The sequence below is a fragment of the Mercenaria mercenaria genome, chromosome 14, assembly GCF_021730395.1.
Source record: "Mercenaria mercenaria strain notata chromosome 14, MADL_Memer_1, whole genome shotgun sequence".
Lineage (NCBI taxonomy): Eukaryota > Metazoa > Mollusca > Bivalvia > Venerida > Veneridae > Mercenaria > Mercenaria mercenaria.
In genome coordinates, this window is record NC_069374.1 from 73,764,610 (window position 1) to 73,777,844 (window position 13,235).

At 34.9% G+C, this 13,235-nt stretch overlaps 2 protein-coding genes across 2 annotated transcripts; both read left to right on the plus strand.

Moving 5' to 3' along the window:
* Positions 1–2,551: 2,551 nt before the first annotated feature.
* Positions 2,552–6,142, plus strand: LOC128546142 (uncharacterized). The gene is made up of 2 exons (XM_053523899.1): positions 2,552–2,877; positions 4,105–6,142. Exons 1-2 carry the CDS (start codon positions 2,552–2,554, stop codon positions 5,441–5,443), a joined length of 1,665 nt encoding a protein of 554 aa, XP_053379874.1. The 3' UTR covers positions 5,444–6,142.
* A 4,137-nt stretch (positions 6,143–10,279) lies between these two features.
* LOC123527705 (uncharacterized) lies at positions 10,280–12,085 on the plus strand. Its single transcript, XM_045307335.2, has 2 exons — positions 10,280–10,668; positions 11,164–12,085. The coding sequence occupies exons 1-2, from the start codon at positions 10,289–10,291 to the stop codon at positions 12,083–12,085; spliced, it is 1,302 nt and encodes a 433-aa protein (XP_045163270.2). The 5' UTR covers positions 10,280–10,288.
* The last annotated feature ends 1,150 nt before the right edge of the window (positions 12,086–13,235 follow it).

Genomic DNA, 13,235 nt, shown 5'->3' on the forward strand with positions numbered 1-13,235 from the left:
TTACTTATTATTGGTCCCATTAAAAAAGAACAACTTGGTTGAAGTTTTGCAAATTTGGTGTTTGTATAAATTGAAGTGGCTTTCTGAAAAGAATCCTTATAATTTTAACGATCATTTGCTGCTTTTGACTGAATAAATGTTTAATGCAAGAATAAGTACGAATTACAAATAATAGATAATAAGCGTCTGCTTCAGCCTTTTTAGCCTGCTGGCGGGCAAGAGATTCAGCCTTTGCGACAAGGGAAGACCAAGTTCAGCCTGCACATCCTTAGTCTGCACTGTTCGCTATTCAGTTAAAATTTTTTAAGTAATTCGAAGGGATGTTTACTTAAAATTTTTAACTGAATAGCACCAGAATGGAGACTGTACTACCATTACAGCATATTTCCGATGGCGATAACTTCGTAATGTCTTCTTTTATCCGGTTCCGACAACTGTAGTTTAGTCTTCATATTTCCGGTTGCGATAACTGTAGTAAAGTGTTCATATTTTTGGTTTCGATAACTGTTGTTATTTTCGGTTTCTATAACTGTCGTAATGTCTTCATATTTCCGGTTGTGATTACAGAAGTAAAGTCTTTATAATTCCGGTTGCTATAACTGTCATAATGTCTTCATATTTCCGGTTGCGATAACTAGTAACGTGTTCATAATTTTCGGTTGCGACAATTGTTATAATGTCTTCATATTTCCGGTTGCAATAATTGACGTAATGTTTTCATCAAGTAAACATAACATAAACAGCATTGTAACAAACACAGTTAGGATTAGGAAAAAGTTACAAAGTAACTTACTAGTATCTGAATCCTTTTCCTAAACATTTTGTGTACATACAATTAGACTTTTATTGTTATGATAGGTTGCAAAAAAGATATACACTGTTGAATGATTAAAAAAGTAAAAACGAAAAGTAAATAATAAAATGAGAGGGAAAAAAAGAAAAATGAGTTTTTCTTCAACTGCCTAATTTCGACAGATAAAAAATGTACGAACAAATGGAAAACAATTCTGTAAAAAACATATTTAGCTACTCGGGGACCCCCACCCATCAAACGTTGTGACTCGACTCAAAACGACCTGTCGCTGCTAGGAATTGTTGAGCTTTGAATAATCATGATATGCTTATTTTGTTCGAAAGACGAACAGAAGGTTGTCCATTGTACCTGGACAGGAGAGGTTAGTCAAAAGATTTTGTATTTGCTGGGTGTAGTTTGGACAGAATAAATTGTAGGTGAAGGTCACACTTAAAGGTCAGATAGCTTTACGTGTGTCCGCTCCAGATCTTCTAAAACTATAGCCTCAATTATTTAAAGAGGCACCACAAAATAACTGTATTCTTTTGTATTTCTATGATGGTAATAATACATGATTTGCATAAAAAAATGTGAGATATACAAGAATTTAGTTTCAAATTGACAGTGACATATTAGGTCAAGACAATGTGTTTTGTCTTAACATTTTATTGATTTAGTGTAGTAATAGTACATTATTCGGTGTATTTAGTTAAATTTCAATCACATTTTGTTTAGTCAGTGTAAGACAGTTATTCATCTATATTCTTGAAACAATGCCAAAAAGAGATTGACTGAATAAGTTTGCAGGTAAAGTTGTGAAAACACATTTATTCAGAAAGGGCCTAAATTGTCCACCTGAAAACTTATAGTTTAGCTGTATATTACCTGTATTATCAGAATGGTTTTCATGAAGATTTTGTGGGCAAAAAAATAGATCACTAGGTCGTGGTGGGTCTTTAACCCATTAAACTCACATGTAGGGTGCTCAGCAAAGCTCATTAGGTCCAAGGACAAAGATACATGTAGGCCAAAGGTCAAATAGCTTAAATTTGTGTCCCATCCATGACTTCTAAACCATTTGGAACATTTCCATAAAACTAACACCAATTGTTAACCTCATGAAAACGACGTGCATAGCAAATTATTCCGAGCCCTTAAGGTCAAGATCATAGATATCAAAGGTTAGAAAGCTTAAATTCATGACCACTTCATGTATTTTAAACCAGTAGAATGACTTCGTAAAATTAATTAGCATCAATTGGTAACCTCATCCAAACGACATGTAGAGTACATAATCCAAGTCTTCTGATCCAAGTCAATGTCAGAATCCATGTTCAAAGGTCAAATAGCTTAAATTTGTGTCTAAACCTCTGGAAGAATTTTTATAAAACTACCGTCAGTTATTAACCTCATCATGACGAAATGCACCGTTCAAATCCAAGATCACTAAGTCCACGATCAATGTCACATGAAAGTCATGCTGACAACATTTTAGTTCTCTTAATAAAACGGCGTCTAGTGATGGGTGTAGGGGGTATTAATCGCCTTTAGTGGTAGCTCAAGTTTTTCATGGACAGTAAGTCTGCGTGATGACGACATGATGACTCTACCACATTAAAATTGATTTATTGTAACGAAAACGCCGTTCTCAAAAATAAAGAATTATCTTATTTTGCCAAGATATCATTTTTACAAGTTAAGCTTCGGTCAATTATAATGCGCATGCGAATCTAAAGAGGAAGTACATTTAGGTCAAAAATGGCGACAGGTGGGAAGGAAGTATCTATATTTAACTTTAAATGTTCAACCTGTGTTAAACTGAATAAGAACAGGGAAGCTGTGAAATACTGCGTGGAATGTCAGGGGTATTGTTGCCAGTCATGTGTAGACTTACACAGTGTATTTCCAACTTTAGAAGGTCATAGCCTCTTAGATAAGTCAAGTTTTAAGTCTACCACTTTCACAACAGATCTACCAGTGATACCGACAGTTAAATGCAGCTACCACGAGGCAAAGGTTGTGGATATGTACTGTGAAAACCATGACGTGGTCGGATGTACCACTTGCATGGCGTTAAACCACAGGTAAAATATTTAATTGAGCGGGCACGGAATATTGATTACACTATTTCAATAGATATCTAGGTTGGGGAAATGTGAGTCATTTAATTATTTGTCGTTTTATTTAAATCTTATCGCTTGTTTGTATTAAAAATAGATGTCGCATTTATTTTTGAATAAACAAATTCAGTAGACGCATCGTTTACTTTGACAATACAGACCCCAAACTATTTACTTGCGAGATAGAGTTAAAGAAATGATGATACAAGTGAAACCAAGGGGTACTATCAAGACGTTTTATCTTTGAAAAAGATGTTTGCAGTATTTATAAAGAAAATAAGCATGCAGTCAGGTAGCCAGACTAAATATTCAGTAAACTATATAATTTGTGTATTTTATCTGAATGACGAATTTATACATATTTGTTTATTACCATTATCTTTTACTTTATAAGTGCGATTGGTTTTGTATAAAGCCTCCTTCTTATCAAGTGATTACCACACTGTAACAGTCAATGTCAGATCAGGCCTACACCTTCACTTTTGGTTACACAATAACTTGATAATAGATGCTCGTTTTTTTTAATAGAAAATATGACATGTCACATTTTTCAATAGAAAATTTGACATAATTATTTGAATATTTTTTTAATTTTCAAAAGAAAGGTATACATTTCAAATGTGCCAATAAAAACAGAGCACTTTTCTTGTCTATCTCTCCTTTTTTATGAGTATTCAATGAACCATATTTTACTATTCACCACAACACTTCATATCCGCTGATAACATAATCAGATTCACATACTGAGATACAAAATTGTTTAATATAGAAAAGATTAAGATACACAATTGTTTAACATAGAAAAGATTAACTGTTGTACAAAAGTCAAATAATTTATCAAGCATGTACTAATACATTGTATGTTTAAGTTATTTTCACCAAACCAGTCTGTAAAAATAAATATTAATTTTGCCTTTTAGTCCTTGTTTTAATTGAAAACAATATTTTGTGATTAACTACTGCTTATTAATTTTAGTTAAAATGGAACTGACTGGCAGCACTGATAGTATCTATGTATACTATATGTACTTTTATAAATGTCCATGTTTCTACTGAAAAACATTACCTGGCCTCAATTCTACTAAAAGAAAACGAGCGAAATTTCCTCTTTTCAGTAGTTGTTCAATTCGGATAAACATGGAACAAAAAGTTTAGCAGAATACCATTAATAAAACCCTCTGATCGTTTCAGAAGCTGCAAAGACGTCCAGTCAATACCTGATGTTATTGAGACGACATATCAGAGAGCGGATGTGGATACAACGGTTCAAAGGTTGTTAGATACGAAGACCACGATGGCCAAAATGAAGGAATCCAGAGAAACTTTACTAAAATCTAAGACAAAAGCTATAAATGCCATCAAGAAATACCGACAAGAAATGGAAATGCTGCTTGAAAATATGGAAAAAGAATCAATAATGGAAGTCGAGAAGAAATTTAGTGAAATAGAATGTAATCTGAACCAAGAGAAAAACAAAGCAGAAAAGGAAGAGGATGGCTTGAGACGAGATGCTGATAACCTACAGAAGTCAGACGGAAACCGAGCTCAACAATTCGTCTATATGAAAACTGCCCAGACGAAATGTGCTGAAACTGAAATTGTTTTGCGTTCACTGGAGGAGCGCAATGACACAACGTTATCTTTTGTAGAAAATCCCGATATACGGAAGTTCTTACAAAATATAAAGACATTAGGTACTGTCAAAAGTCCTCATCCCGTTTCTTTCCAGCCAAGGACTACCTTGTACACAATCACTAATAGCCGGTCAGTTAATGTTAAAACATCAAGTGACCTATACCCCTGCAACCTGCATGGTTCTTGTTTAACAGACAATAGTTTTCTTCTTCTTGCTGACTATAGCAACATAAATCTTAAACGTGTAGACATTGTAAAAATGTTAGTTGTCGACCAATGTGACCTCCCATCTAAACCTAATGGCGTCTGCTGTATAAGTAAACAAGAAGCAGCGGTAAGTTTATGCAACAAGAGCATCCAGTTCATGTCATTGGATAACCAAATGTCATGCACACGGCAGATTAAATTAGACCATGCAGCTTACGGAGTTGCTTACAAAGACAAAAGATTGTACATTACTGACTACAGTAAGTCACTTTACATACATGATATGGCGGGCAACCTGCTGCACACAGTGTCCAAGGACAGTTCCGGCAATGATTTATTCAGTCTGTGTTGGCACCTTACGTTCAGTAATGATACTTTGTCTGTAACTAGCCGTAATGGTTTAGTAACTCTTACCGCAGACGGACAGCATGTAAAAACATTTCATCGTGCAACGTTAAGAAGCGTTACTGGAGTTTGTACAGACAAAAAAGGAAATATCTTTGCAAGTGCATATTATTCAAACAAGGTCATACAGGTAGAACAAGGGGGAATGAAGGAGCTTGGTGTGGTCGCTCAAGGTTCTGATGGAGTGAATCAACCATATTCTGTTTGTTTCGATCCGTGTCAAAATTTATTAGTTGTCACCCAATACAGCACTGACAATATTGTACTCTTTGAATTGCAATGATTAAAAATAACTGAGGGATGTCAATATGGAAGTTAAATTATTCAAAGTATATTTTACATATGTTTCTTTGTGTGTAATGACTGACTTGCTGGATTTATTTATTTAAGGTATAGACTTGTGTCATTACCTGTCTAGATAGGCATATGAAGTGCTTTGTGGTGTTTAAGTGTGCGATTTTCGAAAGGTATTCATTCATATCTAGATAGTAACTATAACTCAAAACTAACACAAGGGAAGACACTTCTTTCGTCTTGATTTATTTAATACTTTTAAAATTATAGATCTCTTCAACGACAACACGTCAACTAACGATGGTTATTGGCATTGCTAACGTTTTATGACGCATCACAACGAACATTTTTCATGTGTAAATTCAGGGGTACGCATGTTTTCCATGAGACGTGGCGATGTGTCCTTGGTATAAGCATACAGCAGGGGAAAATATTTTCATCTATGGAAACGCGTTTGGATTTTGGATATTATTAAATAAAGATAAGCAACTATATGTATATTATATTCACACTTTCGTGGATTTTATTAGTAAGAATCTAGTCCATAATGTGAAAGAAAAAATTCAAAACCAAACAGATGGAATGCTTAGGTGAAATTGGGACGTAATATTATTTATTATCCACAGATATTTATCACATTGCTCATGTATTTTTACCATCAAGAAATAAAGAGATCTATTTAGTAAGACTAGGTATTTTCTTCTGTTACTTTTGACACTGATTAATAAAGCTTACATGTGATAAATAGAATATTACATTTGTGACTTTCCATATTCCTCGCATTTTATTATTTATTCAGCTCGTTTAATAAATTCAATATAAAAAGACACCCATGTAATATCTTCAATTAAGTGCATGAATAAGTAGGATTAACAAAATAATAAATAGAAAAATCTTCTGCTTTAATCGTACTGTAAAATGATCGAGTATATCTCTATGTGACTGTATTTATGTCTCTTTATTATGGTGGCATATTTCTGCATACGATGATAATTTTATAAATTTCGAGGTTCGCGAAAAATTGAATAAACTCGTGAATTTATGAGAACGTTATCGTGAAATTATTTTCTGGTTATCGAGCTTATATGTCACAATAGTGCCCAGTACTGCATAAAGATAACTCTCTGTTTTCGTGAAAAAAAGAAAGTTTCGCGAAAACCTTTTATTTTCAATGAAAACAAACGTTTTCTTGCCATATTTCTGCATACATTTAAGTAGATAATTTTCGAGTAAAGTTTAATTTTTTCGCGATATTCTTTTTTTTCTTTAAAGTTTATAAGAGTTTCATGACATTTTTAAGATTATCGTAAAAAAAACATTTTTCAAGATACATGTAGGCCTTAATTTATTTTTCACCAAAACAAGTATGGTTTCGCAAAAAAAAATATCTTAATTTATTATCGTGTGTTGTAGTTGGCACAATCGTGTTTTTTTCACTTAGAACAAGAGTTTCTTTTCATGAAAGGTTTTTTAATATTCGTGAAAACTATCTGTTAAGTGGATGCAGAAAATATGCCATACTTTATTACATAAAAATCACAGCATTGCGTGAACTGTCGTAAAGTATGCATATTTCCGCTTGTGATGGCTTAAGTAAAGTCTTCATATCTGTGGTTGCGATGACTTGATATTTCCGCTTGCAATGATTGTCGTAAAGTCTCCATACTTCCGGTTTCGACGACTCGTAAAGTCTTCATATTTCCGGTTGCGATAGCTGACGTGAAATCTTCATAATTTTGAATAAGGCAGTGGCTAGGGTTACGGTACCGTAATCCTAGCCTCCGATTCTAGGATTACGGAAGTTCCGTATTCCTAGACAACCCTATGAGAATAAGCTAGGGTTACGGAAGTATTTTAGAGGAATCAAATATATATGTTAGGACATGCATAAATGATGTTGTAAACTTAATTGTCCAACTACATCCGGGCCACACCACGAGGAGGCGCTCACTTCATGGCTCAGTTCTTTTTCTTTTCAATCTCCATAAAAAGTAATCGTGTTTGTTTTTTTATTTTTTTAAATATTGTAATTTTGTTTTTTGTTTAGAGTAGTCATAATTTTGCATTTTTTTTCTTTCATTTTTAATCGTTCTTCTTTTTTCTTTTCTCTTTCTTCTTTTACTAACCCACCAAACTGGCGGATCAATAACACAAAATAATACGACAGGCATGAAAAGTGGCTATTTTAAGTGAAATAAGTAAGTTTACAACATCATTTATGCATGTCCTAACATATATTTGATGCCTCTTAAATACTTCCGTAATCCTAGCCTATCCCTATAGGGTTGTCTAGAAATACGGAACTTCCGTAATCCTAGAATCGGAGGCTAGGATTACGGTACCGTAATAATGGAAAAAAGGTAGATCTATAAAAATATTTTTTACAGGTGTTTGTGTGTTAACTAATGATGACTCCTTATTAAAATGATGCTTATTTGTAATAAAAAACATTCCTGACTTTTTTAATTGATAAGTATTGTACACATTAGAAAACATAGCCTAGATTTTTTCAATGTCAGTTCAAGGAAATCCTGTTCCTTTAAACTTTCACATATTGGAATATTTTGACTTTCTTTCCAAACTTTCATAAAGTGTTACAAAGTTTGCCTGTTTCTGTTAGACTGTCAAGAACACATGATGTCAGGACATAGAGTGCAAACAGAAGTATTGAAGAAATTGAAATACATTGTATAGCTTTATCTTTTTCATTTTATCAAACCAGGCAATTTTGTTTGTCGATGAACAACTGCTATTGAACAAGACTAGATTTTTTAGCTTTACCTTTTGAACAAACTATAGAAGTGTATTGAACACAAAGTTGATAAATTTTATTGTTGTTGTGACCACTCCATTTCTTGCCACACACAAGTGCATTACATAATGCCTGCATGTACTTCCCTGACATGAATGGGTTACATCAAGTGTTGAAACTGCAAAGCATTGCCCCCATCAGTCCGTGATCCTAGCCTATTCTCATAGGGTTGCCTAGAAATACGGAACTTCCGTAATCCTAGAATCAGAGGCTAGGATTACGGTACCGTAACCCTAGCCACTGCCTTTGAATAAACCTTCCGACAGATTAAAACAGAATGCTCGAAAAGTTGGTACTAAGGCAGTACAAAGTAAGGCCTATATAGGCGTTTAGTAAGTTTTCATCAGTTTTGTAAGTCTCACTTAAATTGAACAGAGAAATACCGTCTTCTGCCGATTTCAAACCAGATCACAATTTTACAGAAATTACCTGCATTATTTCACGTAGTTTGCGCCCTTCTTTCTTTATGGGCGTTATTGCTTTTTTTCTTTAAATATTTTCCAAAAACACTTTTGTTTTTTATTCCCCACCAGAGATAAATTTCAGTTTTATTTGCTGAAAATATATGGAAACTGCCTTTAAGTACGCAATTATTCCTTTTTAAGGTTTGGGTAATTTAACTGTATGTAAATCAAGTTAAAAATGCATCACTTGAGAATTTTATAATCCCACTGCGACGAATAATTATAAACACTGTATACAGTTAAAATGTTTAAGCTTTAACCATACAAGTACAGCCCTCATAGATTGAAAATACCCTGAAGGAACGAGTTTGTATTCTGTAATTTTGTAAATACTTTGTTTTGCTTTAAGTGCCGAAGAGAAAACAAGAAAAGGTTACATTTAAGATATATGTGAATCATCATTATCCCAGGGTAAATCACTAAATGTGTTCTGTTCACAGAACGTCTAAAGTTCGGCATTCAGTTCACGTTTATTTCTCGTCACCGTTCAAAGACGGCAACTCATTTTACGGCACCATTCACAGAGAACCTGAAGCTTGACGTTCATATCACGGCACCATTCAGAGGGAGCCAAACCTGTTCTCCGCAAATAACTGCCAACTTGGAGGACGAATGATTTCAGACACAACGTCTTTTATCACGTCGTCACGGAGAACATACGCCCCGCCTGTGGATCGAATTCACGACGCCGCGATCCGTAGACCAACGCTCTACCTACTGAACTAAGCGGGCGGGCTGTCCGCTGCATATCTTCAAAATGGTTGGGAAGATACGTAATTAAACTCATCATGACGATGTGCAGAGCGCACACCATATGTTACATAGTCCAAGGCAAAGGTCAAAGGTCAAATAGAATTACTTTTGTCTGCTCTGTCTCAACAGCTGGAAAGATTTTCATAAAACTAGCATCAATTATTTAACCAATGAAGTTGACATGCAGAGCGCTCAACCAAGAGGTCATAATATCCAAGGTCAAAGTCACACATGTAGGTCAAAAAGCTTCATGTCCCCTCCATATCTTTGTAACTCCATCAAAATGAAGTGCATTACAAATAACCCGAGCCTTTAAGTTTAAGGTCAAGGTCACAGAGGTCAAAAGTTAAATAGTTTAGATTCGTGACCACTCCGTAATAATGGGTTCGGAAGATTTAATTATCATCAATTGGTAACCTCATCCAGATGCAATGTCAAGAACATAACCCAGGTCACCAGATCCAAGTCAATGTCACACTTGGTGGTCAAAGATAAAATAGCTTAAATTTATGACCACTCTATCTTCTTAGCTGCTAGAAGAATGTTCATAAAACTGTCATCAGATAGTAACCTCGTCGTGACGACTAACAGCGTGCTAATCTCAGGTCCATGGTGAACGTAGCATTTGTAGGCGAAATATCCCGAACACAACATTTTGCTTTTCCTAAATCAAAGCGGCGTCTTTTGGTATTAATTACCTTTAGTAATAGCTCTAGTTTCCAACGGGAGTAAGTCTTCATGACTCAACTATTGTTTAATTGTTACGAAAACGCCGATTATTTTATTCTGCTGAAAGGTTCGGTTTATGCGCATGCGAATCGAAAGAGGAAGTAAATTTCTGAAGGACAAAATGGCGACAGGTGGGAGTGAAGTAACCTCTGATGAAATATTTAACTTCAAATGTTCAACCTGTGTTAAACTGAATAAGAACAGGGAGGCTGTGAAATACTGTGTTGAATGCCAGGGATATTGTTGTCAGTCATGTGTAGACATGCACAGTGTCTTTCCAACTTTAGAAGGTCATAGCCTCTTAGATAAGTCAAGTTTTAAGACTACCACTTTCACAACAGATCTACCAGAGATACCGACAGTTAGATGCAGCTACCATGAGACAAAGGTTGTGGATATGTTCTGTGAAAACCATGACGTGGTCGGATGTACAACTTGCATGGCGTTAAACCACAGGTAAAACGTCAGAAATATGAATCAGGTTTATTTTTACAATTTATTGAGATCGTATTGCAGTACTGAATATATAAATAAATCTACAAGTTTCCTATGTTTTCGAATGCACCTTTATATTTAAATTAATTCAGTTGGTGGAGCGTTTACTTTGACAATATAAACTCCAATGCGCCTTTATCTTATAAAGCGAGATATAGGTTAAACTGATAATACATAGGAACTTATCGTGTGTTGTAACAAAGAATACTATCAAACAAATAATACTGCTTTGAAATTATCATTTCCGGCTAAATAATTTAGTGAGACTCAAAATCTGACAAACAATGTCATAAAATATGATCTCTTGGCTAATAAAAAGCACAGATTATAAATCATAAATTATAAATGAAGTGATATTCCTCAAGATTTCCTCTTTCCATCAACAATTTAGTTTGGATAAACATGGGACAAACATTTTAGCAGTGTACCATAAATAAAACCCTCCCGTCGTTTCAGAAGCTGCAAAGACGTTCAGTCGATACCTGATATTATTGAGACGGCATTTCAGAGAGCGGATGTGGATACAACGGTTCAAAAGTTGTTAGATATGAAGACCGCGATGACAAAAATGAAGGAATCTAGAGAAACCTTTTTACAAACATTAGTCAGATCTAAGACAAAAGCTATTAATGCTATCAAGAAACACCGACAAGAAATGGAAATGCTGCTTGAAAATATGGAAAAAGAATCAATAAAGGAAGTCGAGAAGAAATTTAGTGAAATAGAATATATTCTGCACCAAGAGAAAAACAATGCAGAAAAGGAAGAGGATACATTGAAACGAGATGCTGATAACATACAGAAGTCAGACGGAAATCGAGCTCAACAATTTGTCTATATGAAAACTGCCCAGACGAAATTTGCTGAAACTGAAATTGTTTTGCGTTCACTGAAGGAGCGCAATGACACAACGTTATCTTTTGTAGAAAATCCAGATATACGGAAGTTCTTGCAAAATATAAAGACATTAGGCACTGTCAAAAATCCTCGTCCCGTTCTTTCCCAGCCAGGGACTACCCTGTACACAGTCACTAATACCCGATCATTGAATGTTAGAACATCAAGTGACACAATCCGTTGTCAGGTGCGCGGTTCTTGTTTCACAGACAATGGTTTTCTTCTTGTTGCTGATCATGACAATAAAAAGCTGAAAAGAGTAGACATATTAAAAATGTCAGTTGTCGACCAATGTGACCTTCCGGACGGACCGAATGGCGTCTGCTGTATAAGTAAGCAAGAAGCAGTGGTATGTTTAGACAACAACAGAATCCAGTTCGTGTCATTGGATAACCAAATGTCGTGCACAGTTCCGGGAAGTATATATTTCAGAACTGTTGGCACCTTGTGTTCTCTGATGATGGTGATACTTTGTTCGTAACTACCAGTAATGGTTTAGTAACTCTTAACTTAGCGGGACAGGTAAAATCATATTATGATGCAAAGTTAAAGAACGTTTTTGGAGTTTGTACAGACAAAAGGGGAAATATCTTTGCAAGTGCATTTACTTCAAACAAAATCATACAGGTAGGACAAGGGGGAATGAAGGAGCTTGGCGTGGTCGCTGAAGGTTCTGATGGAGTGAATCAACCATATTCCGTTTGTTTCGATCCGTGTCAGAATTTATTAGTTGTCACCCAATACAACACTGACAATATTGTACTCTTTGAATTGCAATTAATAAAATAACTTAGTGATGTCAACACGGAAGTTAAATTATTCAAAGTACATTTTATACATGTTTCTTTGAGTGTAATCACTGATTTGCTGAATTTATTTATTTAAGGTATAGACTTGTGTCATTACCTGTCTATATGTGAAGTGCTTTGTGGTGTTTAAGTGTGTGATTTTCGATCATTTGATCCGATGTTTAATACTTTTAAAATTATAGTTCTCTTCTACGACAACTCGTCAACTAACGATGGTTACTGGCATTGCAAACGTTTTATGACGCATCACAACGCACATTTTTCATGTGTAAATTGGCCGGGGAATGCATGTTTTCCATGAGACGTGGCGATGTGTCCTTGGTATAAGATACAACAGAGGCAAATATTTTCATCTATGGAAATGCGTTTGGATTTTGAATATTATTAAAAAAAGATAAGCAACAAAATATATATTATATTCACACTTTCGTGGTTTTTATTGGTATAAATCTAGTCCATAATGTAAAAGAAAAAAATCCAAACTAAACAGATAGAATGCTTATAGGTAACGCACAGGCGCTTTGAAAAATGGCGGCGATATTAAGCGATGACATAACATTTTGCCGTCAGCTACACGTTCAAAGATTCTTTTTTTAGCTTTGGTGTCCCCTAAAAGGGTCCAAGCGGAATGAAAGCATTTGAATAAGCTTAAGAGGGGACAATGGATTCTACAGTCAAAGTTTGATGAAGATCCATAAAGTGTTTCATGTAAAGAAGTCGTTTAAAGATTTTTTTCTGTTGCTTAGCTGTGGCGGCCGTAAAAAGGGCAGAGCAGAACCAGTTAAACAAACCTGAGAGGACCTTAAAAGAAGGTAAAATTTG

Bases quoted from the DNA above. Each gene is read 5' to 3' on its own strand.
- LOC128546142 (XM_053523899.1), top strand. From the start codon at position 2,552: ATGGCGACAGGTGGGAAGGAAGTATCTATATTTAACTTTAAATGTTCA. The intron at 2,878-4,104 runs GTAAAATATTTA...TGATCGTTTCAG, and splicing joins TGCATGGCGTTAAACCACAG to AAGCTGCAAAGACGTCCAGT.
- LOC123527705 (XM_045307335.2), top strand. From the start codon at position 10,289: ATGCGCATGCGAATCGAAAGAGGAAGTAAATTTCTGAAGGACAAAATG. The intron at 10,669-11,163 runs GTAAAACGTCAG...CCGTCGTTTCAG, and splicing joins TGCATGGCGTTAAACCACAG to AAGCTGCAAAGACGTTCAGT.